Source organism: Anolis carolinensis, chromosome 4 (assembly GCF_035594765.1).
Source record: "Anolis carolinensis isolate JA03-04 chromosome 4, rAnoCar3.1.pri, whole genome shotgun sequence".
NCBI classification, from domain to species: Eukaryota; Metazoa; Chordata; class Lepidosauria; order Squamata; family Dactyloidae; genus Anolis; species Anolis carolinensis.
This window is the reverse complement of record NC_085844.1, coordinates 167305286-167333162: the sequence shown is the minus strand read 5'-3', so window position 1 is coordinate 167333162 and position 27877 is coordinate 167305286. Positions and strand designations below refer to the sequence as shown.

The 27877-nt window shown below is 40.1% G+C and overlaps 1 protein-coding gene across 2 annotated transcripts; it reads right to left on the bottom strand.

The window, feature by feature from the left end:
* Nucleotides 1-43: 43 nt before the first annotated feature.
* On the bottom strand, nucleotides 44-27207 carry depdc1 (DEP domain containing 1). Of its 2 annotated transcripts, XM_062978167.1 has the most exons (12): nucleotides 27032-27207; nucleotides 24421-24686; nucleotides 23420-23570; nucleotides 20297-20415; nucleotides 19710-19840; nucleotides 18950-18997; nucleotides 17404-17544; nucleotides 16152-16994; nucleotides 15502-15674; nucleotides 14396-14572; nucleotides 4356-4541; nucleotides 44-1416 (listed from the first exon to the last, which is right to left on the bottom strand). In XM_062978167.1, exons 1-12 carry the CDS (start codon nucleotides 27077-27079, stop codon nucleotides 1276-1278), a joined length of 2424 nt encoding a protein of 807 aa, XP_062834237.1. In that variant the 5' UTR covers nucleotides 27080-27207; the 3' UTR covers nucleotides 44-1275. The 2 variants fall into 2 exon arrangements, with proteins under 2 accessions (XP_062834237.1, XP_062834238.1); XM_062978168.1 differs by lacking the exon at nucleotides 16152-16994 and having other exon boundaries at nucleotides 27032-27205.
* Between the last annotated feature and the right edge of the window lie 670 nt (nucleotides 27208-27877).

Here is a 27877-nt window from a genome sequence, read left to right as displayed (position 1 = left end):
TCCAGCACTTTAACACAGTTCCTGTAACGTTCATCTATCTGCGTTATCAAGTTGAAAACAGGTTTTATTGAACAATCTTATCACAGATTTATAAAATCAAATTAACTTAAATACTGACAAATACATGTTGTGAACACAAAGGTCCTGGAACAGATACATGTAAAGAGATATAAGAAATGTTTAATTTAATTACAGAACACACTTAGCCATAACTTAAACTCAGTAAACCTTGAAGGATAGAACAATAGGATCCAGTAAAACAGTGGTTCTAAATCTGTGGGTCCCCAGGTGTTTTGGCCTACAACTCCCAGAAATCCCAGCCAGTTTACCTGCTATTAAGATTTCTGGGAGTTGAAGGCCAAAACATCTGGGGACCCACAAGTTGAGAACCAGTGCAGTAGAGGATGATCTACTGTAGGTCCTCATCAAACACCTCCACAAAAAACCAAACAACTACATGGCCATGTGGATAGAAACAGAAGAAAACTGTGCTGTACTTGTCAAGCAGCTGGACTGATTTTAAGTTTCAATTATACCCATTAATATGAATTGAAAGAAAAAGGGCAAAGTCATTGTACATCTAAGCAGCCGTTAGCTGTACATTCCCAATTATGTGAAAAGATTACAGTGCCACATATTTCACGGATACCCATAAAAGCAATGAATTGATTACTCCTTTAAGCAATACGTTTTCTTCCCATAAAAGGCTTGATTTGCAACATCAGTCAGTTCTGTGATTATCATCATTTGGGATATTGTGGCTATCCTCCATGGTTCCTCTACATCTTATACTCTGGAGTACAGTAAGTACAAAATGCAAAATAACACCAAATCAAACACATTCATACACAAACACAGCTGTCTACATAAACAACTTGTTGGGAGTGTCTTACATTTTGACTGAAGTGAATAAATGGTACATACTGAAAATGAACACAAATACCAGCCTATTATGGTACCTAAAAAACTATGACCTTCCCCAAAACAGAGCACCAACATTTTTAATTTTTTTCATCAGTATTGTTCTTTTTTGCTTTGGTTATATATTGTCACCTTTCCTAAATTTCAGTCAATCCACGTACAATTCATAAAAACAAAAACAAAAATCTATTTACAGTTTTGGATTATTTTGTAAACAGTGATATCTTTGTTTCTGGATATGGCAGGAAGAAACACCTTATTTTATCATAATAAAAATTCACATTTGTGTACACTGGCTCACTTAAACATTGTGTAGCAGACTGAATTTTGTCATCACTCATGTAAAGCGACACACTAATTTCTCAAGGTGCGAAACTTTGGCTTTCGTAGGCTGAGCATTGGTTGCTTAATTTTGGGCTTGTCTTCAAACAAAATGGCTTCACTTTCTGTTGTTGGAAATCTGTCCTGGTAGATCTGTGGATATTCTTTCTGGAACTGAAATGCACAATACCATATTACTTATAATGAACCTAGCTATGCACCTATACTAGGAAAAAACTAGTAAGTTTAATATATACTTTTTGCTATTTATTTTTATAGAAAAGAAAAACCATAATACAACTATAATAAAGTGAGCAAACACTGTACTAATCTACTTATTGCAATAGATACTTTATAGGACACAAATCTTGTAAATATTGACATCATTTTAGAATGAAGAATGAGCAAGAAGTTGGGGTTTATGGACAATGCCAAATTACTTAGGATGATGAAAAACGAGACAGACTGTGAAGAGCTCTGAAAGAATCCCTACAAATGGGGCAAATGAGGAATAAAATGGAAATCAGTCTTCAGTGGAGCAATACATTGCTGGGCCCAAGGTAGAAGTGCCTAACCAGAGATTTTGGGGTTCTACTGGACAGATCAGTGAATATGTCAGTTTACTATGCTTCAGTAATGAAAACAACACATTAGGTGTTGGAGATCATTAGGGAAAAGGATGAATATAATAATGAAAAGACCTCAGTGTGATACAGCTTCATGAATAAATATAACATGTAGCCATATCTGGAATACTGTGTGCAATTCTGGTCATTTTTATCAAAGGCAGAAGATAACAATCAGAATAAGGAGAATGGTGAGGCATGCCTACAAAAAAAAGGCTAAACTTTAGCTCCTTTTACTAAACAGCCCCTTTTAGGCCCATGTGATAAGGCATAACCTTCCTGGTTTCTAGCAGATTATCTCAAGCACCTCATTGATTTGGCTGTGCCATTTTGGGCAGGTTGACTCACTCTCCATCACCATCAGCCATCAAAATTAAAACGGGGCAGGGTTTCCAAGGATAGAAAAACTGGAATTGGGAACTACTGGGCATGTGTGAGAACTACTGTATTGCCAGACCATAGTTCAGCATCTGGTGAATGCTTATTCAAGCAACTCCAAGTAGGAAGCTGCCAAGGGCTAAGGAACGAAAGGTTTTGTCTGCACTTGGAAAAGAAACAATGGTTGGTCTTCTACTTCATTCCATGGCTACCAGGCTATACAAGGTCTTGTGTTCATCTCTTTGTACACAGAACAGCGCCTGTACATCTGTATCTTGTGTATTTATGTTTGTGTGCATTCAGATGAGATTGATACTATATTTGTTATCCTTTTTTGTGTACAGCAGAGAGCCAGTGCTTTAGTGGTTTGAGTGTTGGATTCGGACACTGGGAAACCAGGGTTCAAATGGCCACTTGAGAATCCACTGGGTGACCTTGGGCAACTCATACTCTCTCCGTCTCAGAGGAAGGGGGGAATAGCAAAGCTATTCTGAAAAAATTCTGCCAAGTAAATTCAGATAGGATCACCGTAAGTCAGAAATGACGTGAAGGCATAAAACAACAACATACAGTCAGAATGCCTGCATGTAGACTCATAAGATTGCATGGATGAAGAGAGCCTTCACTGTAGCTTAGTGTCATGTGTCATAGCTTCCAAAACAATGTTCAGCCCAGTACGTACCTAAGAAACCAGCATTTCCTATTAATTTCTAAACGTATTTAACTATGTCCATGCTTAAATTGTACTTGTATGACTGAAGATGGAAACACATGCTAGTATATATGGGATAACTACCCCAAGATTTAACTGGGTGGCTGTGATATTCTGTGGCTAGGATGGATCACGATATTATGGTTTAGCCTAACTTTGCTACAAAATACTGGCTGAAGATCGTGTGCTATCTGGAATAAAATAAAGAATCTATTCAATGATTTGGCTGAATTTACAAAACATTTCTAAGCCCCCAGGCTCCATTCCTGCAAGAGAGAGGACAGGGAACACTTGACAATAAGGTGGCAATTTAAAAGCTATTTGTTTAGAGCTGGGCTCCAGTCACAAGATTTGCTTAGCAGATTCTGGGACAAGTACAATTTTGTATTTTGTTCTGAGAAATTTCCCCAAAGTTTTCTGCAGAAGACTAGAAATCCTTTGTATTAAGCTCTGCCAAAGTTGTGGCACTTTGCTACAAAGCAGATTACCATAAAGTGTGGGGTCAGATGACCTTGAATAAACCAACTTCAGCACTCAAAAAAAGAGAATACTTATTCAGAATAGTATGGGTGTTTGCATAACAAGGGGCACACATTTTGGCAGGAATATAAAAGTAGAGGCAATTGCAAAACCACTATACTAGGCTTTGACCCCCTTCAAGGCTGCAGTCATGTGAACAGCAATTTAGAATTAAACCTCATTGAACTGAGATTTACAAATTAATGTGCATAAGGATCGGGCTAGCAGGCTGTGGAAAAAATTGGGTAATATCTACTTTATTTATTTATTTATTTATTACATCATTTCTACCCCGCCCTTCTCACCCATCAGGGGACTCAGGGCGGCTTACAATATACATCAGAAACACAGTTGACATCAGATTAAAAGTCTTCACAAGATTAAAAATTACAATGAAAATTAAAATATAAATTAAAAACGTGCATAATTATACATCTAAATATACATTTAGGCTTTCTATTATGCTAAAACACCATCATTTTAAAAGAAGGACCCAGCACATCTGGGACCATCAACCTGACACTAAGTCCAAGAGTATATGTCACTGCCAGGGGTTCTAGGATGCTATTGTTTTCTGTTAGAAGATTGGGAAGCAATCCTATTCATACCTTCAGCACTACGGCCCTAAAGAAGTACTGCATGCTATACCTGTGCAAGGGACATTTGGGGGCAGAAAGCAACATATGACTTGTCACCAATAGATCTGGTGTTCTAATTCCTTAGCACAGCTGCAGCCCCATCTCAGTAGAATACCAAATTACTAACATGAAATGAGAAAGGCAACTGAGAGACAGAGCCACATTTATTTCTTGCCAAGCATAAGATGTTAAGGACCTCTTAAAACACAAGCAAGTTTTACTAGAGACACATCGCATTACCTGCTTAAGTTTTTTCTTTTTGTCTTTCAGAGATAAATGCTTGTCCTTAATAATGTTTTCCAAAAGTTCAGCAACTGCTGCTTGAGAGGTATAGATTTTTTGCTCATCAAATTCCTGAGATGTTATTCTCTTGCAAAAGGAGTAAGTCGGGAATATGGTGCTCAGTTCATCACCTAAATTTTCCACCTGTAAAACAAATAAGTCAGTGAAAATAGAACGTGGTATTTTAGTTTTGATATTGTAAAATATTATAAATTTTCCTCTTTTTGATGTTTTAACCTTCCCCATTGTTTAGGATTTTTTTCTTCTATGCAATAATAATAATAATAATAATATTGAAGAAGGGAAAAATCATTGAAAGTGAGGGCATAAATATGCCTAATGGCCAAACAATAAAGTGTCACCAACCAGAGGCCTATAAATATCTGGGCATATTACAGCTGGACAACATCATGCATGAACATGTGAAAACTGTGGTCAGCAAAGAATACACACAAAGGGTCAGAAAAATTCTCAAAAGCAAGCTCAATGGAGGCAACACCATCAAGGCCATAAACACCTGGGCCATACCTGTCATAAGATATACTGCTGGCATCATAAACTGGACACAGGTGGAACTGGACAATTTGGACAGAAAAACAAGAAAACTCATGACCATTCATCATTCACTGCACCCCCGCAGTGATGTTGACCGGCTATATCTGCCTAGAAGATCAGGGGGCAGAGGACTCTTACAAGTAAAACAAGCAGTCAAAGAAGAACATGCCCTGGCAGAATATGTAAAGCAAAGTGAAGAACCTGCTTTGATTGAAGTCAAAAATCAGAAACACCTCAAAACACAGCAGACAAAGAATCAGTACAAGAAAACCACACTACAAACTAGAGCTGACAGCTGGCACAACAAAACACTGCATGGAAAGTTCCTTCACAAAATTGAAGGAAAAGCTGATAAGAAGACCTGGCTATGGCTCACAAATGGGACCCTGAAGAAGGAGACAGAAGGCCTAATCCTTGCAGCCCAGGAGTAAGCCATCAGAACAAATTAAGGCCAAGATCGAAAAATCAGCTGATGACCCAAAATACAGACTGTGCAAGGAAGCTGACGAAACCATTGATCATATCTTCAGCTGCTGTAAGAAAATCGCACAGACAGGCTACAAACAAAGGCACAACTATGTGGCCCAAATGATCCATTGGAACCTATGCCTCAAGTACCACCTCCCTGCAGTAAAGAACTGGTGGGATCACAAACCTGCAAAAGTATCAGAGAATGAGCACGCAAAGATACTGTGGGACTTCCGAATCCAGACTCACAAAGTTCTGGAACACAACACACCAGACATCACAGTTGTGGAAAGGAAAAAGGTTTGGATCATTGATGTTGCCATGCCAAGTGACAGTCACATTGACGCAAAACAACAGGAAAAACTCAGCCACTGTCAGGACCTCAAGATTGAACTTCAAAGACTCTGGCAGAAACCAGTGCAGGTGGTCCCAGTGGTGATGGGTACACTGGGTGCCGTGCCGAAAGATCTCAGCTGGCATTTGGAAACAATAGACATTGACAAAATTACGATCTGCCAACTGCAAAAGGCCACCCTACTGGGATCTGCACGCATCATCCAAAAATACATCACACAGTCCTAGACACTTGGGAAGTGTTCGACTTGTGATTTTGTGATACGAAATCCAGCATATATATCTTGTTTGCTGTGTCATAATATAATAATAATAATAATAATAATAATAATAATAATAATAATAATAATAATAATAAGGGCCTGATTCTGGCAGCCCAAGAACAAGCCATTAGAACCAATGCCATCAAAGCCAAAATTGAAAAGTCGATGATAGATCCCAAATGTAGACTCTTCAAGAAAGCAGATGAAACAACAGATTACATCCTCAGCTGCTGCAAGAAGATTGTAGAGACAGATTACAACCAGAGGCATAACACTGTTGCTCAGATGATTCATTGGAACTTGTGCCACAAATACCATCTGCCTGCAACAAAGAACTGGTGGGCTTCCCAAGCCGGAAAAAGTTACAGAGAATGAACATGTCAAGCTACTCTGGGACTTCTGAAATTAGACAAGACAGAGTTTTGGAGCACAATACTCCAGACCTCACGATCATGTTAAAAAACAAAGTATGGATTGTTGATGTTGCAGTCCCAGGTGACAGCAAGATAGAGGAGAAACAACTGGAAAAGCTGACACGATATGAGGATTTAAAGATCGAATTACAAAGACTCTGGCACAAGCCAGTCAAGGTGATCCCAGTGATGATTGGCACACTGGGTGCAGTGCCTAAAGACCTTGGCCTGCACTTAAACACAATTGGTGCTAACAAAATTACCACCTGCCAGCTGCAGAAGGCCACCTTACTGGGATCTGCATTATTCGCCGATACATCACACAGTCCAATGTGTGATCCAATACAACAGCCAGCAGAGTATCTGCTGTGGACTCATCTTGTTGTGTTTCAAATAACAACAACAACAACAACATTATTTTTTTATCCCACCACCATCTCCCCAAAGGGACTCAAGGCGGCTTACAGGGGGACCACGCACAACATAAAAAAAGATTACAAGTTAAGACACAATTAAAAACATAACATATAAACAATCTAATTAAAACAATTAAAACCAGCAGACAACATAAAAACATGCATCAACCAACATCAACAACCAGTAACCAGGAAATGTTGGGCATGATCAGATTCAAGAGGACAGGGCAAGGACTTGTGCAAAACCCATATATAGGGCCAGGGCTAGAGGTAAAGTGCTGAAAAAAACCTAATCAGTAAATTAATGCTGGGCAGTCATGATCAGGGACTGAACTATCATTCAATTGCGCACTGGAACAACCAGCTTTTCAAGTCTTTGCGGAAGGTGGACAGAGTGGGGGTTAATCTAATCTCCCTGGGGAGGGAGTTCCAGAGATGAATTATAATAAAATGTAAGCTAAAAAAAGTCATTTATCAGGAAAATCAGTAAAATTGCAGCAGTGGCTATAGTAGAATCACCCTGCTGAAAAAGCATTATTTCTTGAGGATGTGTATGTCTGCACATGTGGTCATTCATCTGATACACAACGACTGTAACAAACAGCAACCCTCCTATACTGGTTTAAAAAACACTAGTACCATATCTAGTCACACATTTATTTATTTAACATCCCACCTTTCTCTCATGCTGGGATGCTTGCTATAGTTTACAAAATTTCAGTAAAACACAGCAATATTTATAAACATCTGTTGAAATACTTTGAACATAGCACTGTAATAAAGAAATAAAGCATTCCAGCACCTCCTCTTAGGCACAGTTCGGCCTGCCTGAATAAAATGATCTTTGCCTGCTATGTCAAAAAATGAGTCAGCCTAATCAACATGGGAAAGGTATTCTATAGTCTAGAAGTGGCCTCTGAAAGGTACACCTGAAAGTGGTGGAGCTAACAAAAGAGCCTCTCCTGAAGATCTTCAAACCTAGGTGAGCTTGCACATATATGTACCTCTTTGGATTATTGCTCTTCCTTACATACAGGGAAGAACATTGCCTGGGATACAGAACAGGAATAACACATTAATCCAACATGTTTGGTTGAACTTAGTCAAGCATAAAGAACCATAAGACTATGCACTTTAAACAAAAGCCTTAGGCCTGTATCCAAATGAAACTGCATGAATGCAAAGCCCATTAATGCTGATGAAAACTGTGACGGCGCGAGTGGCGCCATTTATATGTCAAACTATAAGTTTCAAGATTTGAATTGCTGTATCATGCCTGATTTTGCCCTTACCCTGTAAATGTAGTTGGATTGGTTATTTATATCTGTCAATCAATGTTGTTTGTACCTGTTATATTGCTCACTCAGCAAAACTGTTTGGCTCCACCTCTTCCTGGAGTAGGACTGTGTTTCCTCCTTTTCATTCCACTCTATCGGATGGACGTGAAAGAGAGGCTTGGCTCTGAAAGCCCTTCAAAAGTTACCTCTCAGCACCAATTCTGAGGTTCTTACCCTTCTTTTCCAGCAGTGCTGAGAGAAGCCTTCTTTTCCAGAAGTACTGAGAGAGAAGCCTTCTTTTCCAGAACTGCTGAAAGAAGCCTTCCAGAAGTGCTAAGAAGGGAAAAGAAGGAGCCAGGAAGGGCCTTGAATTTGCCAAGCCCATAGTCTCCTAAAGATAAAGAAGTCAAAAGAAGCCTGCCTTTGCCTCCAGAGGGAAGCCCAGCCTTCACAAAATTGAGACATTTGCAAGCTTTCCCGCTCTTTTTGCATCTCAAGCCACCAGCAAATTGCTACATTCAGCTCTTGTAGCTGCAGCAAGTTCAAGCCTTCTGCAAAGTGGATACATTTGCTAGAAGCCTAGCCTTTGCAAAATTGAGACATTTACAAGCTTTCCCGCTCTTTTGCATCTCAAGCCACCAGCAAATTGCTACATTCAGCTCTTGTAGCTGCAGCAAGTTGAAGCCTTCTGCAAAGTGGATACATTTGCTAGAAGCCTAGCCTTTGCAAAATTGATACATTTGCTAAGTTTCCCGCCTTTTCTGTTTCTCAAGCCAGCAAATCGCTACATTCAGCTCTTGCAACTGCAGCAAAATCCAGGTTTCTGCAAAGTAGATACATTTCTCCAGAAGCCAGCCTTTGCAGACCAACCAAGCCTCTTCCAGAACCCAGTTTGCAAAGCAATAAATTCCAACCTTCTGCAGTTCCTGCCATTTCTTCAGAGCCTGCTGCAAGTTTATGAAAGCCCAAGCTTAACTTCTCAGTTAAGCAGCTGTTTTAATTGTCTTGTTTAAAATATTGCATTGCCCTTTTGTGTGCCTTTAATTGTATAGTTATATAGTATTGCATTTTGTACTGTTTGAAACTTGGGATAAGTTTCCTTTTGAATTACAGAATGTCAAGTCATAGCAATGAGATTTTGCAAACAAGGGTCAAATCCCCCCGCCCAGTCAGAGAAAGGCACCCCACAGAGAAAACAATGCTCTGTCTTTTGCAGCAGGAAGGCCAGCTTAGGTAGAGGTTTAACAGAGCTTGGCAAAACCTGCCAACCATAGCTGATGCAATAAAGGCATCCCTTTGCCCAAAGGAAAAGGAAATTCTTAGGCAAGAATTTTTAAAGGCCTTCAATAATGGGAGTGCTATTGCAGAAGAAATAATCTATGTACTGAACAAAATTAACACTCCAGAGTCTTTAGATAGGGCTAAGGAAATTTCTTTTAGCCTACAAGAAGAGAGGAGGCGCTACAGCGCAGTTCTATTTGAACCAGAGCCCAGTTCCTTATTCAAAGGTGCAGAAGAAAGGGTTCAAGGCTCCCCATGTGTAAGCCTTAGATCCAGTCTGCTCAAGATTCCATCTAATGATGCTAGCCTTAAATCCAAGCATTCATCTAGGCGTAGCAGTTCCTCCCAATCCACACATTCATTCATCAGTACTTCTTCCAAAGCAGCCCACTACAACAGAGAGGCTGTCCGTTTGAAAATTAGAAAAGAGGTTTTAGAAGCAGAGGCGTCTGCAGAAATGGCTAGGCAAGACCTTGCCTTCAATGAAGAGGAACTCCTCCTTCAACAGGCTAAAGCCAAGCAGAAACTGCTTCTAGCTCAGGCTAGGGCCCAACAAGAAGCTGGCCTAGCACAGGCCAGGGCCCAGAGAGAAATAGAGCTTGCAATGGCTGAAGCCAAGCAAGATGAGCTGCAACGGGATCTAGATCTGCTTCAAGTAAAAAGAGACACAGCACAAAAGATAGTCAGAGCTAACGTTCTAGCCAAAGCCCTATCACAGGAACTAACCCAAGAAAACCTTAGTTTCCTGCCAACACAAGAGCCTACAGCAAAGGTTTCAGCACATCTGCAACTGAAATCACCTGTAGTGCAGAGTCATATCTCCTTTCGCCACCTTGAAGATTGCTCACCTGTTCCAGTGTTCGCCTGCCCATTCCTCAGAAGTACAGCAAAGCACGGCCGGGAGAGTGCCATCATCTCTGTCAGAGTCCATCCCTCTACTTAGGCCTCAGAGATACCACCTGTCTACTTGGGAACGAAAGGATGACGTCTTTCAACAACATCCAGATGCCCATTCAGATTGGCAAGGCATGGCCGGGAGTGAACCACCACATTCATCCTTGCATACCAAGTCAATTCTCCCATCGCTGAAGATGAAGGCTTCAGAGGTGCTGCCTGCCAGCAATCTGCTGAACCCAGCATCGCCTACCATCACGACAAGATGTGTTCAACCGAAGAACATTGAGTTTGTCACGCCACATCACACTACTCAGATGTACCCTTACACACTGGAGTCTCAATTGGGTTCCCTCTTGAGAAATCCAAGAAGAGACATCAGAGACAAAGGCGTCCAGAAATTCACTGACCGACCGGATGACTACCTTCTGTGGAAAATCACCTTCATGAGGGCCATTCGAGATTTCAAGCTAGAAGCAGATGAAGAACTGTCCCTTCTCATGGCGTGGCTTGGACCCAGCTCAGCCGAGCAAGTAAAAAGACTTTATGCTGCTCATGTAGCAGACCCCCAAAGAGCTTTGTCCACAGCGTGGTCTCGCTTGGACCAGCGCTTCGGTGCGAGCACTGACATAGAAGCGTCCCTCATGGATCGACTCAACAGGTTCCCATCACTGAAGATGAAAGATTGCAAACAGCTTTGGGACTTTAGTGATCTTTTACTAGAGCTAGCTTCAACCAAAGGAAATCCAGAGCTGCCAGGTTTAGCATGTCTGGACCAGCACACGTCGCAGAGTGCCATTCTCTGCAAACTTCCTTTTCCTCTTCGAGAAGCTTGGGGGAAACAGGTGTTCAAGTACAAAGAGGAGAATGCAAATGTATACCCGCCCTTTACCTTTTTGGTGGATTTCGTCACTAGAGCAGCCCGTGAGAGGAATGACCCTCAGACAGGTCTTCTCGCTTTGTACCAAGACCTAAAACCTGAAAAGACCTCCAAAGAAGACAAAGCCCAGGGCAAAGATCTTAGAAGGAACTTGAGTGTCAAGATGACAGATGCAACTCCTGCAACTTCTGCTCAACCAGTCAGCAACAACACCATATCCTGTCCCATTCATCAAAGGCCACACAGCCTAGCTGAATGCAGAGAGTTCGCAAAGAAGCCTTACAAAGAACGACTCCAAATAGTTCAAAAGGCCAAGGTGTGCTTTAGATGCTGCGGCGCCACTATTCATTTCTCCAAAGACTGCAAAGAAAAGGTTAAATGCCAACACTGCAACAGCATCAAGCATTGCTCTGCAATGCACAACTTCGATTCCCCTCAATTCAAAGCAAAGTCAAATTCTCCTGCCAAAGAAGAAACCAAAGAAGAACAAAAGCCTACAGAACCTCAGGTAGCTCTCAAGGCTCCTGCGGTTGCCTGCACCAAGCTTTGTCAAAATAGCCACAAGCCCAGGATTTGCCACCCAATCTGCCTGGCAGAGGTGTATCCAGACAAGCAGCCGTGGAATAAGAAAAGGGTCTACGTCGCCTTGGATGCCCAAAGTGATGCATCTCTTGCAACCCCAGAGTTCTTCGACATGTTCGATCTTCATACCGAGACAATAGATTACACCATATCCACTTGTTCTGGAAAGAATAAGACGAATGGCAGAGTTGCAACAAAGTTCAAAATCTCGCCTGTCGGACAAAAGGTCAGGTACGATCTTCCTGACCTTATAGAATGCAGCCTGATTCCCAGGAACAAAGAACAGATAGCCACGAAGGAGGTGGTACAAGCCCATCCTCATCTCAAAGGTATTCAAGATCTAATTCCAGCTTTGGACTTGGAAACAGACATCGTCATGCTTATCGGTGCAGATTGTCCCACACTGTTCCGTGTTAGCAACCAGATTGAAGGTCCTAAGGGATCACCCATGGCCCAGCAGTTGCCTTTAGGATGGACGGTGTTAGGCCCAGTCTGCCTGAACAAGATGTTCCAGCCTGTCACTAAAAGGCCTTCACTAATGCAAGGATGTGCCAGCCACATCTCAGTTTGCTGCCAGGGAGTAATGCCCGATTACTCTTCCATCATCGAAGTCACAGAGAGAGATGAGCAAACAGCTTTCTCTAAAAATGAACAGAAGTTCCTTGAGATGATGAACAGCCAAGTCACTCAAGTCTCTGAAGGTAATTGGATAGCACCTTTACCTTTCAAGCCGGAAAGACCATCTCTACCCAACAACAGAGATGTTGCCCTTCATCGTCTCCTGTCCTTAAGAAGAAGGATGCTAAAAGATCCGAAGGTAAAGACCCAGATCACCCAGTTTGTGGAAGACCTCTTCAGAAGCAACTACGCTGAACCAGCCAGCGTGTGTGCGGAGGGAGAAGAGCAGTGGCATTACATATCCACTTCAGAAAATCCGGCAGATGTGACATCCCGAGGAACATCAGCCGCAAAGTTGTCCAAGTCATCCTGGATCACTGGACCCAAATGTCTTCAAAATCCTTCCTTTCCAGAAAGCATTTCCGTGCTCAAAGACACTGAGTTGCCAGAAATTCAGTCCTGCAAATCTACCATCGATGGCCAAGACTTATCAAGGCAAGGTTTAAATCCAGCCAAGTTTGAAAGATTTTCAAAACGGACTAGACTTCAGGCAGCCATTGCCAGGCTCATACATTACATCACTACAAAAAACAGTGGTGCAATTCAGCCCCAAGATCTTTCGAAAGCCTCAACAGTCATCCTGAGATCCACTCAAAGACAGTGTTTTTTAGAAGAAATAGCTTGTCTAGAAAGAAAAGCATCCTTGCCCAAAAATAGTTGTTTAAAGGACTTGAACCCCTTTCTGGACAATGAGGGTCTCCTTAGGGTTGGAGGTAGACTAAAAGGAGCAAAGATTAGATCCTGTGTTAAAAATCCTGTTATTTTGCCACACCATAGCCACATAGCTCTGCTGTTGACACAGCATTTCCACACAAAGGTCAAACACCAAGGAAGGTCATTTACTGAGTCTGCCCTAAGAAACTATGGGTTTTGGATTGTTAGGTGCCAACGTAAAGGTTGGGGATTTGGTGTTACTTAAACAAAAGATGCTCCTAGATACCAATGGGCTAAGGGTATTGTGTCAAAATTATATCCTAGCTCTGACAATAGAGTGCGCAAGGCCCAGGTTAAGGTCGTCTCCAACGAAAAGGTTTCTTTGTTTGACAGGCCTATCAGCGACATGGTTGTGTTATTTTCAGAAGACATACAGTCTTAAAGTTATTAGAGTTAAAGGTATTTAACTCCTTTTGTTTAGATTTCCGAAAGTCCGGAAATCTAGGCCGGGAGTGTGACGGCGCGAGTGGCGCCATTTATATGTCAAACTATAAGTTTCAAGATTTGAATTGCTGTATCATGCCTGATTTTGCCCTTACCCTGTAAATGTAGTTGGATTGGTTATTTATATCTGTCAATCAATGTTGTTTGTACCTGTTATATCGCTCACTCAGCAAAACTGTTTGGCTCCACCTCTTCCTGGAGTAGGACTGTGTTTCCTCCTTTTCATTCCATCAGCAAGTTCTCTATCGGATGGACGTGAAAGAGAGGCTTGGCTCAAAAAGCCCTTCAAAAGTTACCTCTCAGCACCAATTCTGAGGTTCTTACCCTTGGGACTCACACTTCATGTTCAGGGCCAACCTGAACAATGTTGAGGAGTCTCAAGCGCCTTCACATCAGTCCTTTGGCAACAGAGGAAGACTCTTGTCTTCAGATATAGGTCATTGGACTGAGGCTGAGTTTGCTCCGGCATTCACAGCCAGAGAAAGAGGGATCTGGACAAGCTTCATGGACTTAAACAACCAAAGACTGTAATTTATATTTTCTTTTACCCCCTTTGTGAAGAATAAACCCAGTTTTTGAGTTAACTACAGTGTTTTGGTCCTTGGGAGTTCCAGTTTCCCTAAAGGAGGGCAAGAAGCAATCCCCTGGGGAAAGATGTCACGTCCATGCCTCTTTCACTAAGAGTACAGCCCCAGGCGCGACGGCACAAAAACCCTTCAATTTCAGTAGTATCTCTGGACATAACTTTTGTTTGAACAACTACAGATTTTTTTCCTTACCTGAATCGTTTTTATTGTCTCTATATGATCTTGTACTGCAATCTGCAAATAGGCTGGGACTTCTAGAATTTCTTGATGATGATCCATTAGAAAGGAAACCAATCTTATGGCAAGCAACTCATCAAGGTCTACTTCTTCTGCACAGCACAAGACACATCGAGAAAAAGTCTGTATCATCTGGAAATATTTAAATGAGCAGTTATGAATCAAAGGGGACCAAGGATAGTTGTAACATTCTTATTCCACATTTCTTCAACTCCTTAGATCAAATCTGTATTTAAGTGCTTTCAAGTAGTGGCAGGTTACATGGAATTCCATGCAGGTATGTATTATTTACCTGCCAACTTATTCACGCAGATGAATAGGTTGGCAAGTATAAAATAGACCTGCTCATTAAGCATGTAAGTGCACTTTCCTAGCCCTTGGAGTGGTAATCATTATCATAAGCAGGCTACTGGTTCTGTACTGCCCATTTCTTGAACTCCTGAATTTCAAGGCGTTTCTTGGCATTTCAAGTTATTTTGGGTGGGAAGCTTGTGCCAGAGGACAGATTATCTCATGAAAGACAGCCATTTGGAAAATAGGTAGCATAGAGTCGACAACTTTCACTTTCTACCCTTTCCCTCAATGATACTAAAGAATTTTTTTTTGAAAAATCAGACTGATTCATTAAGGACAAGGCTACCAATATCTAGTTGTAATGGCCACATACATGTCTTGAATGTGTCTCTGTATATAATCTACGATATTTGGAAACAACAGTGGGAATGGTATATGGCCCACACCTCTAGCTAGTGGGCTACTAGTGGACATCAGGCGGGCTATGTGGGAATCAGATATTTGATTTGACAGAATTTTTCTTATGTTCCCGAACAAAGCAGACTGCTCCGGGAAGGCTCTGGTCTTCCATCCTTCCAATTACACAGAAAGTTTCCAAAATTCTTGCTGTGTTTGAGTTTTGATTTTTTAAAATCAAACAAAAAAAGAGATTACTTTAACTGCAGTGATGACAGCACTCAAAAAAGGAGAATTACCTGCAATATGGTTTATAAAACAGAATTTAAATGTAGTAGATAGATACTCTTCTGGGGAGCATGCAATCTTACCAAAGATCTATTGCCCATGACATCATGAAGTCGTGGCATATCAACATTTTCGCTCATTCGAGAGATCATGCGCATTAAAAGCTGAAGTTTCCTGCGATTTGGTGGTGGAAGCAACAGGCAGCAGATCTGCAGTGCTTCAATTGCAACTCTTTCTAAATGAGGTTGTAATAGGTCTAGGGGAAAAAGCATCAGGAAGAACTATCATTCTCAACAAACATAATGCTCCAATAAAGCAAATGAAGACCAATTGAAATGGACTCTATAACCTAATTGCATGAGGAATGAAATTCTGAGAGACTAGTCTAATGATTTATCACCATCCAGTTTTTGTTTTTCCTTAAACATTTCTTTGATATGAAGCCTTAAAGTTGTCTACCAGTTACACATGCTGGTAATTCTAAGGAATTTGGCAGGGAAACACTCTGCGGTACCATACTCTACTGAAAAACAGATGCTGGTGTTACAAAACATTCAGTTAAATATTACTTAACTTCACAGGCCATAGGATCTCTAGACAAGCCTGGTTGAACCTGTTTAGTAATTTAAAAACCCTGGGTTGGCAAAAAAAGGAAAAGCAAACTAGTTAGTTAAAAAAACAAAAAACAAAAACAAAGCCATAACAAGTAACATGCTCTGGAAAGCAATCTTACGTGATGTGCCAGTCAACATAAAGGAGCGGTGGGAAAATGTGCTTTCCAAAAGTTGTGTTGAACTTTTGCAGAGTCTTTTGTTGATGGCCATATCAGAATCCCCTGGTTTGCTTCCTATTTGAGCATTCACTTTGGAATTACTTGCAGTTTTTTGACCAAGAGAAAATACTGGATGTGGTTTCATTGTGATCTCTGCCACAGGAGCATGTATGTCGTACCAACTGCATCTGCCATTTCCACGTAAACTCCGAGACCGATGAAGTTGCCTTGGTCTGTACTCTGCACCATGAAGCACTTGGTCAGGAAAATCTGATGCAGACATTCTCCTAAAGCCATTGGTTTGCTTTTGGCTAATGTTATTTGGATAAAGATCCAATAAAGAGTTTGGTTTATGCAAGAATTGGTTTTCATTGCTTGTGAACGGCCTTATATGAGAAAGTGTTTTTAATCCATCTTTACTACACTTGCTTGAGATGGTTTCTACAATTCCCTCCAAAGATCGACACCTTGCCTTCAGGTTGAGGTGTGGAGCATGTTGATTTTGCAATCTGGAAATATTCTGACAACTGCCACCTGCCAGCTCATGAATAGAGGCACGTTTACAAGCCACAGGATAGTGCTGGAACTTTATACTACATCCTTTTGCAGTTCTACAGCTTCTTGAAGCTGCTTCAGAAGTCTCAGTTCTATCTTTTTGGTCAGTCTCACGGCGGAGCAAACTTAGTAGAAGACATTCAGTTGACTTGAAAGAGTTTAAGTGGGGAGTTTTCGAAATCTCCAAGTCATTCCGGGGACCTGATTTTCCATAGGAATTATTTGGAATTGTGATGTAGCCACACAAAACTATTAGAAAATGAAATACAAGTTCAGATGCAGGCAGTTTAACAAGACAAGATGGGTAACATGACTAGAAGAGTTAAGGTAAAGACAAAAATTCAGTGTTAGTGAGACTGAAAGAACACTTGCTCATTCTTAAGATACATACAAGAAAAAACATACATGCAACAGTTAGCGCATATATAAGATGAAGGACGGATAATATTTTTCCAGTATTCCATTCAGAGTGTAGGAATGATATTGCTGCACAGAACAAAGTCATCCAAAATTATAGCAGATTACTCATTATTAGAAGCTATTTTCACTCTGCAACTAGAACAGATTGGAGTAATTTTCTCAGATTCATAACTTTTTACTCCAAATTCCGAGCCCTCAATTGAAATTATGTGGCATCCCAATCTAGGTGTATACATACCCAAGATATTGACAAATAATTCATAGTACTGAAAAGAAAGCAAAGGCTCAGGGAGACTAAGAAAATAGTCTGCAACTGTTTTGAAGACGTCCCGTTCAAAACCCACATATGTTGGATGGCCCATGTCATTACATCTAGGCCCTAAAGTGTAAAAAGAAAAAAATGTCACAAATATGGATTGCAATTATTCATAAATTACAACAGGAAACCACACTAGAAACAATAATAATATAATAATAAAACCTTATTTGGATACCGCCAAACCTTATTTGGACTCAGGATGGTTTCCAACATAGGTAAAGCATTCAATTACCAGCACAAAAGCACACAGCAACAACCATACTAAAACATCAACATAATTATTATTAACACAGCATACTCATTAGAGTTAAAAACCAGATTCAGCACTAATCCATTGGGTGAAATTCAACTACCAATGGACAAGATTCTAGGGTGGGCCTAGACAACTATGAGAGGCTGGGCCGGGCTAGTGCAGCAACGTGACATAGAAATGGGGGGTGGATAAAGTGCAAACTGGTGGCCAGGATAGAGCCTGGGTTACTCGATTTCAAGACTTGATTGAGCAGCTATAAGAAGGATTAGATGATGTATTGGGTCCGGGGGAGTGGGTAAAGTGCAAGCAGGGTCCTAGCCAGTGGCCAGGGTAGGATCTGGAACTAATCATTTTCAAAGGCCTGGTGGAACCACCAGGTTTTCAGGTCCCTGAGGAAGGAGGATAGTGATGGGGCTTCCCTTATCTCTTTGGGGAGGGTGTTCCAAAGGCGGGGGGGGGGGGGCACCACCAAGAAGGCCCTCTCCCTCGTCCCAACCAACTGTGCTTGGGACGATGGTGGGAGTGAGAGGAGGGCCTCCCCGGAGGATCTGAGAGTCTGCGCTGGTACATGGGGGAGATACGATCGCAGAGATAGGCGGGGCCCGAACTGTTTAGGGCTTTATAGGTCATAACCTGCACTTTAAATTGGGCCTGGAAACGTATTGGCAACCAGTGGAGGTGTTTTAATAGGGGTGTTGTACATTCCCTATAATTAGCCCCACTTAAAAGCCTGGCTGCGGACCTTTGTACCAGTTGAAATTTCTGGACCGTCTTCAAAGGCAGCTCCACGTAGAGCATGTTGCAATAATCCAATCTGGATGTAACTGAAGGTTTCTTTGGTAAAACTCTTATTTTCACCATTAATTATATAGCACTAATAGAATTAACTTCCTAAATGCATTGAAGATTGAAAAACAAGCTAGTTGCATGACAGAATTATTAATTTTTGGGCAGGTGGATCCTTCATATACAATGGCATGGCAAGTCTTCAGAATTGTCATATGATCAAGTATGTCACCAGGATGGAGTAAATGTTTTGAAATCAAACTAGCTGGCTTTTCTTCCTTTCTTCTGCTTGCCATATCTTCTAAAGTTGGGTTATACAGAATTCAGAACAGATCCTAAGAGATTACCACAGTCTACTATTTTAGCTATTTCAACTTTTACTTTTGCTTGAGCATTTGATATTAAAACTTTTTTCCCCTAACTTACAATTTGCCAAACATTTCATAGCTGACAGTACCCAGTGAGGGAGGTCTTCTGTAAGAAGTAAAAAAGGCAATTGTTAAAAAATAAGTTTTCATGATTGTTACAAATGTCAGTCATATCTAGAGTTCATATTTCACCATGGAATTCAAGCAGTGTCTCATTTCTAAACCTCACTATAATCATTCAATAAATGTTAAACTGAGATTTATGCCAACAACTCTCCAACTGCCCAAACTCACTCCCTTAATAAGCTTCATAGCTGAGTATGAGGATTTGAATCTACTTCCTGCAGTGCTTGAAGCTGCTGATTAGCAGGTTTAAAATATGCAGAATTAACATACTGTTCAGACTTCATTTCATTTTTTCAGTTTCTAGACTGCTTTTTAAAATAATTTCATGCCATCATGAACTTAGATTCTTTTCCTCTATTTGTTTGGTTGCAATGCTAAAGCATATTTACTTTGTCATTCTACTGTTATTAATAGAATTTCCCTGTGGGATCCAGTTTTTAATGCTAATGTTATATTCCCAGGGTGCTTCCATATGGAAGGTTCCTATTACTGACAGTCAAGATACATTGTACCAGCTTGTACCAGGACAGGAAAAAAGATAGAAACAATGGGAAACAGTAAAGGCTCCTCTGAAAACAAGACTAAGTGAGACTTTGACGAAAACATCAGTTGGAAGCACCCTCAAACAGAATTTAGATTATTGGCAGTTAGGATTATAAAAGATCCTGTGAAAATTATGTTATAAGACTTGCCTGATTGATTTTGAAGAAGAACAACACCACGTTTACTTGTATTAGTCATGTTGTATACTATATACTGAGGAACAACTTGTGCTGGGTTCAAGATGTCTTCCAAGGACGATATTCCTAAAATAGTTTGCAAACTGTGGGAGAACAGAGAAGATGATTCCAAAACTGAGTAAAACAATATCTGGGAAACTTTCAACATAATTCAGGGTTCAAGTTATCCAAAAAAGGATAAAAATGATCTCTTCAACATATTGTTCATGCCACAGCCTGTGAGTCCAAGCCGTGTTCCACTACAGAATCCCAATAAAACATCAAAAACCTTTCTTGGTTTAATAGCACAAGCTTTTGAAAAACATCATTGATTAATAATGGCTCACTGAGCTTGTATAAATAGGAATATTTTTAACCAGTAAAGCTGACATGCTTGCTTAGTTATAAAGCTCAAAATCATTTATTAGGGTAAGACCATCATAATAAATGAAGTTGACAGTAACAGAATATGTTGAAGACCTTATCAGAACATATTGACTCAGTAAACAACAATTTCATTTTGAGGCTTTCTTGGGAAGTGAAAACTATATATCACTCACTGTATCAGAATGATGTTTTTCCAGACTTCTTCAATGTCTGCTTGGGTTATCTGCCTCCTATGTGCTGTCTTTCTCTTCTCCTCTCCCACAGTTTCACTTTGTACATTTTCTATGTTCTCCTACAAAGCAGTAGTAACAAGTGTGTTACAAACATGTATACCTACAAACTTCCAATCCAGAGAAGGGGAAGGGTAATGGGCTAAAAATATCACCTCATTCGTAGCAGTTTTTTCCACACTCCTCAGGAAGGTGGCTATTCTAAAATTCAACCCACCACACAAGCAGTCACTCCAAACAGCAGATGACTTTTTTTTTAATAGTGATTTTTATTGTAATATATAAGTAATGTATACAGTGAAAGCGAGGAAAACATTGGTGAAAGATTAGAGAGATTAAAGTACAAGATGAAAACCAAGGATTGAATAAGTAATAGAGATAGTTCAACAAAATAATAATAATAATATTTTTTTTAAAAAAACCAGAAAAAATAATAAGAAAAAAAGGAGAAAAAAAAAGACTTCCCATTGTCGTCTTGGGATCTACAGTCGTAATTTTCTTTTTTGGTAGTCTTTCCCAGTCTTGCCATCTTAATATCATAGAGGTATTTCAAACGTTGGATATGTCTATTATTAATGTGTATCCTTCTTTTCGAATAAAGTCTTTAAAACCTGACCAGACTGTTTTTTCCTTTTTATCTTGTAACTTTTGTGTTAGGCTGTCCATTTGGATTATATCAAAAAGCTTTAAGATCCAATCTTCTATAGTGGGAATATTTTTTTGTTTCTAAACTCTTGCTAGAATGAGTCTTCCTGCAGTCCCTATTAAGAAGAGTACTTTGTCTTGATTTTTGTTCAACTTTGTGCTAGATATTCCCAGCAGGTATGTTTCTGGCAGTAAGGGGAGATTTTTTCCGATAATTTTTTGTGTCGCATTGTGTATGTTGTTCCAGTACTTTTTAATTCTTTTGCATTTCCACCATTGATGGATAAAGGTTCCTATTTCTTTGTTGCACTTCCAACATTTATTGGAGGTGTCTTTGTTGGGGTGTAATACCATCTGTAGAATAATTTGTACCAGTTTTCTTGGATTTCAGTAGCTGTGGTAAATTTTAATTTTTTATTCCATATTTCCTCCTATTGATTAATATATATACTGTGCCCAATATCCCTAGCCCATTCTATCTGACAATTTTTAATTTGTTCCTCTTCCATGGACCATTGTAATAGAATCTGATATAGTATTTTTATGATTTTTTTCCCTTTTTGCCTTATGATTTCCCAGGGGCCTTGACTTTGTGCGAATCCTATTTTTACATCTTCTTTGTAACATTGACTTATTTGGTAGTATTGAAACCACGTTATTGTTCTGTATTCTTCTTTAAGCTCCTCCTGGGTCTTAATTATGTATTCTTGGTTATCTGATTTCTTCAATATATTATTATAAGTAAGCCAGTTCTCTATTGCTAGTTCCCTCTTGTGTTTGGCTTCAATTGGCGAGATCCATTGTGGGGTTTTTGTATATCTGATTTTGTACTTTTCCCATACTCTAATTAGAGATGCCTGGATGTAGTGATTACCAAATTTTTTCTCTGTCTTCCTCTTTTCATACCACAAATAATTATGCCAGCCTGAACGTAATTCATGTCCTTCGAGTTCCAATAATTTCCTGTTTTTCAATGTAGCCCATTCTTTGACCCAAACCAGATTACAAGCCTCATAGTATATTTTTAAGTCAGGTAATCCTAGACCTCCTCTTTTTTTATCATCCATTAGTATTTTCATCTTAACTCTTGATTTTTTGTTTTGCCATATAAATTTTGATAATTCTCCATTCCATTTTTTGAAAAGATAATTATTTCTGATTATTGGTATTGTCTGGAATAAGAAGAGTAAACGCGGTAAAATTGACATTTTAATAATGGCGATCCGACCTAATATTGAGAATTTTTGGTGTTTCCATTTCTCCAAATCTTTTCTGATTTTCAGCCATAATTGCTTAGTTGTTTTTTAGTAATTGTGCATTACTCTGTGTTAGAAGTACACCTACGTATTTTATTTTATTTTCAATTTTTATTCCAGTTTTTTGTTGTATAGATTCTTTAGTGATTCCATCTATATTCTTTGTTAGAATTTTTGTTTTTTGTTTGTTCAGTTTGAAGCCAGCCAATTTCCCAAATGCTTCTATTTCGTCTATCCATCTCTCTATGCTGTCCTTTGGGTTTTCAATAATACATACAACGTCGTCTGCGTAGACCCTTAATTTGTAATTTAACTTTCTGATTTTAGCCCCTCCAAATTCTTATCATTGTTTATAGATCTTACTAATGTTTCCATTATTGTAATAAAGAGTAACGGAGAGAGGGGACACCCGTGTCGTGTTCCTCTTCCTATCCAAACAGCAGATGACTTGTTATGACCATCTCCCCCTTGTAATGAGTTGCCTTCTTGTTTTGTAAGTCTTGTTTATTACCAGTTTACTTAAAATAGGGGTGGGAATCACAAAGCCCACAACTCCTAGCCACCATAGATAGTTTTTAAGAATAGTGTGAAGAATTATGGAAACTGTGGCCCAACAACTTCTGGAATACTGAATGATTTCCATCCTGGCTTTATGTAAACATACTATAATCACATTACTGTGAGACAAGAAGGCAACTGGTTAAAATATTAACTTAATGTGCTGATATCTGTCATCTCCAAATACTGACCATAAATAGTTATTCTCAGTCACGATGGATCCTGGAATGCAGAAGCGTCTTCAAATTATGAACTCCTCTATCCTGAGAACCAGTTTTCTGAAGAGCCCACTGTAAATGTTGAAAATAGCAACCTTCTGCAAGCCTCCCATACTAGTAATTTGTCATGTATATAATTGAGATTACTTACTATATTGTATGTATATATTAGTATGCAGTTTTTCTCTTAACAAATAGTAGGGTGCGTTTTTCATTGAGGTTATATAATATAAGTAACACCTTTCTTTGGAGACAGGAATAAAATAGTTAATGTGTGCACTGGAATCTATATGTTTACACATGAGTAAGTCCTATTTTATTCTCTGGGCCTTACTCCTAGGTGTCCAAGCGCAAACAAATTCATAATCAATAAAAAAAACCCCTAATACCTGACATTCCTGGGAATTATATTTTTTGGGAGTCCTCCTGGAATGGTGTGGTAACTTAAACACACTTCCTGACTCTTTAGGTGCATTCTCTGTGCTTTCTCTCAGTGGACATCGTCGTGGCACAATTTTAACTGGAGACGCTGAAGGAAATCTATAATTTAACACAGAAAAACTCACTATTAAATATAGATATGGGGATTAGTTTAATCAAACTTTTACAGCTTCTGGGGCTGTCTCTATATTGAACTAAGGTTTACATTTCAAGGTAAAAAAATATTTGAGAAAGTGAAAATATTTGAAGTCATGAAAATCAGTAATTTTTACTGTACCAAGAGGAGACATCTGTTGTACATAAGAATTGTAGGCTGAAATGTAGGCCAGAGATAGGTAACTTGTGGCCATACAGATATTCATGAACTGCAACTACCAATTCTGTCCCATAAAACCTCTACAGTATAAATCCAATACCTTGAGTTTATTCCTTGAAACTGGCTCTGGTCAAATGTGGCTAATTTTGAAGCCCATATGTTATTTAAGAGCTAACATTATGAATACATTCATGACACCATTCTTAATAGTACCTCACAAAAGGGCAGCTGGGGGAGTATGGGATCAGCCAAAGAATTCAATCTATTTTCCAATTCCCCCCCCCCCCCCCCATATACAGTAGAGTCTCACTTATCCAACACTCGCTTATCCAACATTCTGGATTATCCAACGCATTTCTGTAGTCAATGTTTTCAATACATCGTGATATTTTGGTGCTAAATTAGTAAATACAGTAATTACTACATAGCATTACTGAGTATTGAACTACCTTTTCTGTCAAATTTGTTGTATAACATGATGTTTTGATGCTTAATTTGTAAAATCATAACCTAATTTGATGTTTAATAGGCTTTTCCTTAACCCCTCCTTATTATCCAACATATTCACTTATCCAACATTCTGCCGGCCCGTTTATGTTGGATAAGTGAGACTCTACTGTAACGATATCTTACCTATATAAGTTATGGTTGTCATCCAGATTTTCTGAGCCCCATCTTCCTTTTACATCCTCAATCACATGGTTTTTGAGAAATTTCCTTAACAGCTGAGTCGTTTGCTGCCTGGTAACTTCGGGACCAAAATTATTGTTATTCCTGAGCAATTCATGAAGCCAGCTGATTGCTTCTGCTGCTGTAAAACAATTCCCATATTTTTTGAAGTGTTGCCTGTGTTTCCTTCGTGGCATCTCTGCTCGAAAATATTTAGTCACTTCATTCCACTGGAGGATTGGGGGGAAAAGGATACATATGTTTTAAAAACATTGCAAAATCAAAGAAAATTCAGTAGAATTCACATTTATAATTGTTCACGTGACTGTTCTCCACCATACAGATAACCTCTGTACTGTGCACCACTGAATTCCTAAAGCAAAGCAGAATCTACATTTCTGCAGAGTCAAATCTGTGCAGTGTGTGATTTATGAACGTAGACAAAACCGTTAATTTTGCAGATAAATCTATGGCTAAATTAGAACTCATATTTTCACTTGCCATTTAGGGAGAACACAAACTTATTAAGAGCTACTTCCTGACCTTTATTTATTTTGTGTCAAAAGCATTGCATAATAAATACAGTAGAGTCTCACTTATCCAACGTAAATGGGCCGACAAAACATTGGATAAGTGAATATGTTGGATAATAAGGAGAGATTAAGGAAAAGCCTATTAAACATCAAATTAGGTTATGATTTTACAAATTAAGCACCAGAACATCATGTTATACAACAAATTTGACAGAAAAAGTAGTTCAATATGCAGTAATGCTATGTAGTAATTACTGTATTTATGAATTTAGCACCAAAATATCATGATATATTGAAAACATTGACTACAAAAATGTGTTGGATAATCCAGAACGTTGGATAAGCAAGTGTTGGATAAGTGAGACTCTACTGTAAGTTTAAAATTAATAAATTAAAGGGATTACAAGCTGCTAAATAGATTTAGACCAAAAATAGGTAACAGCAACTGCACTGTCTGTAGCTTTAAACAGTTCTTCCTCTGTACATGAGTCTGGGCATTGTGGGCAAGCCTACAGATGCTGAGATGTTTTTTCTGCTCCACAGTCGCCCAAGGTGGAGGATGATTCTAGGCAGTGCCATTTTGCCAGGTTGTCTTAAACCGGCTGTTAGGATTTGTGGGAGTTGAAGTCCAAAACACCTGGAGGGCCCAAATTTACCCATGCTTGGTCTAGATGTACCCCTCGATTGTGTCATATCTGCATCACCAACATGACTTTCAACTCTGGGATATCTAGTCAAGGCATTACACTGTGTGTCTGAAAAAAATGTGTGACAGATAAGCACGCACGCATGCATACTCACACAGACACTGCTATCAGTAAATGAAGCAACTGCTTGTGCAGGGCCTATCATCACAATGATTAGTCTCCAGTGTTAATATTGTATGTTTTATGTTGATTTTAACAATTGTTTTTACAGTAATTGATGTTTTTATTGGATAACTGTTTCATTGCTGTGTTTTGATATCTGATAGTTTTATCGGGCAAGGCCCCATGTAAGCCGCCCCGAGTCCCTTTGGGGAGATGGGGCGGGGTATAAAAATAAAGTTATTAATTATTATTATTATTATTAGTGATGTAGACCTTGAGAGCTAAGCCAGATCAGCACTGGCTGGTATTTGGATGGGAGATCACTAAGTAAGACCAGCTGCTGTTAGGCTCTACTTCAGAGGAAGTGACTGGCAAAACCTTTGAGGATTCTTTGGCTAAAAAAACCCTTGGCTAAAAATGGATATAAATCGAAAGCACAGACTTGACACCTTGGGAACTTATGGCTAGAACTTCCAGAGTTTGGGTTGCTGTGAGTTTTCTGGACTGAATGGCCATGTTCCAGAAGCATGGGGAACTAGGTAAGTGGGATTTATATATCTGTGTAATGTCCAGGGTGGGAGAAAGAACTTTTGTCTGTTTGAGGCATATGTGAATGTTGCAATAGGTCGCCTTGGTTAGCTTTGAATAACCTTGCAGCTTCAAAGCTTGGCTGCTTCCTGCCTGGGGGAATCCTTTCTTGGGATGTGTTTGCTGGCCCTGATTTCTTGTCACACTTGCCTCTAGCAGACAAGAATTCTTTCTCCCACCCTGGACCTTCCACAGATATATAAATCCCACTTGCCTAGTTTTCAACACCTCACAACCTCTGAGGATGCCTTCCACAGATGTGGCCGAAACGTCAGGAGAGAATGCTTCTGGAACATGGCCTCACAGCCAGGAAAACTTACGGCAACCCAGTGATTCTGGCCATGAAAGCCTTCGACGATTCCAGAGTTTGGATTCCCAGAATCCCCAGCCAGCTGTACTATGTTGCCTAGGGGATTCTGGGAATGGCAACCCAAAAAGAAGGCCCTGCCAATGAATCTCAGCTGCTCCAGGCTGTATTTAAGAGACATGGACTAGCAAAACCCACCTCAGGGAATTCCTTGCCTAAGAAAACCCAGTGAAATGCCTGGGATTTAAATACACATACACCTAGAGAGGCAGCACCACGGCAAAAGACTCCTGACAGCACTCTTGGCGTCTCCCACGCCGCTTCTCGGCCCTTCTTACCAGTTTCGTGGCGCGATAAGGGCCTGGGGACACCACCCGGCCCTCCATGGGCGACGGAAAGGAAAGACGGCCTGGCAGCCCCTGCCAACTGCTGTCCTGACAGACAGTTTGAACGGCGCCGCGCCGCTCCTGATTGGACACGCGCGGGACGCCACGTGACCAACGCTGAGCGAGCGGCACGGTGAAGCCAAGACGCCAGCGTGCATCCCTTTGTGACGTCATGAGAAGCGGGCTGCGATTAGACTCCAACTCCCAGCTGCCCTGCTCAGTGTGGCCAATTGTGCAGCATCATGGGACTTGTAGTCCAACAAAATATAGTAAAGGTTTTTCCCTGACGTTAAGTCTAGCCGTGTCCGACTCTGGGGGTTGGTGGGGTGCTCATCTCCATTTCTAAGCGAAGAGCAGGCGTTGTCCGTAGACACCTCCAAGGTCATGTGGCCGGCATGACTGCATGGAGCGCCGTACAACTCCTACAATTCCAGTAGGCTGTTAGGAATTGTGGGATTTGAAGTGCAAAACACCTGGAGGGCCTAAGTTTGCCCATGTCTGATCTACACCATAGAATTAATTTAGTTTGACACCATTATAACTGCCATCACTCAGTGATGAAATTCTGGGAGTTGTAGTTTGGGTAGAAAATTTAGGAGATGGGAAAGACAATAATATGCTTTACTTCTCCAGAACAAAACCCCAATAACCTTCATCAGTACTTAAAGTTTGTTATGTTGGACAAGTTTGCTCTGGATGCATCATCGGTGGGGTTCAGTGTGCTCTCTGGCTGTAGAGTAAACTACAACTCCCACCATGGTGAGCCAGTCCCCTCAAACCCCTCCAGTAGGTTGAGTT

Excerpts from the sequence above, each read along its gene's own strand:
- depdc1 (XM_062978167.1), bottom strand. The coding sequence starts at position 27,079 with ATGGAGGGCCGGGTGGTGTCCCCAGGCCCTTATCGCGCCACGAAACTG. Across the intron at positions 23,571-24,420 it reads GACAACCATAACTTATATAG|ATTTCCTTCAGCGTCTCCAG; the intron begins GTAAGATATCGT and ends GTTAAATTATAG. Across the intron at positions 18,998-19,709 it reads TCTTCTTCAAAATCAATCAG|AAGACCTCCCTCACTGGGTA; the intron begins GCAAGTCTTATA and ends TACTTCTTACAG.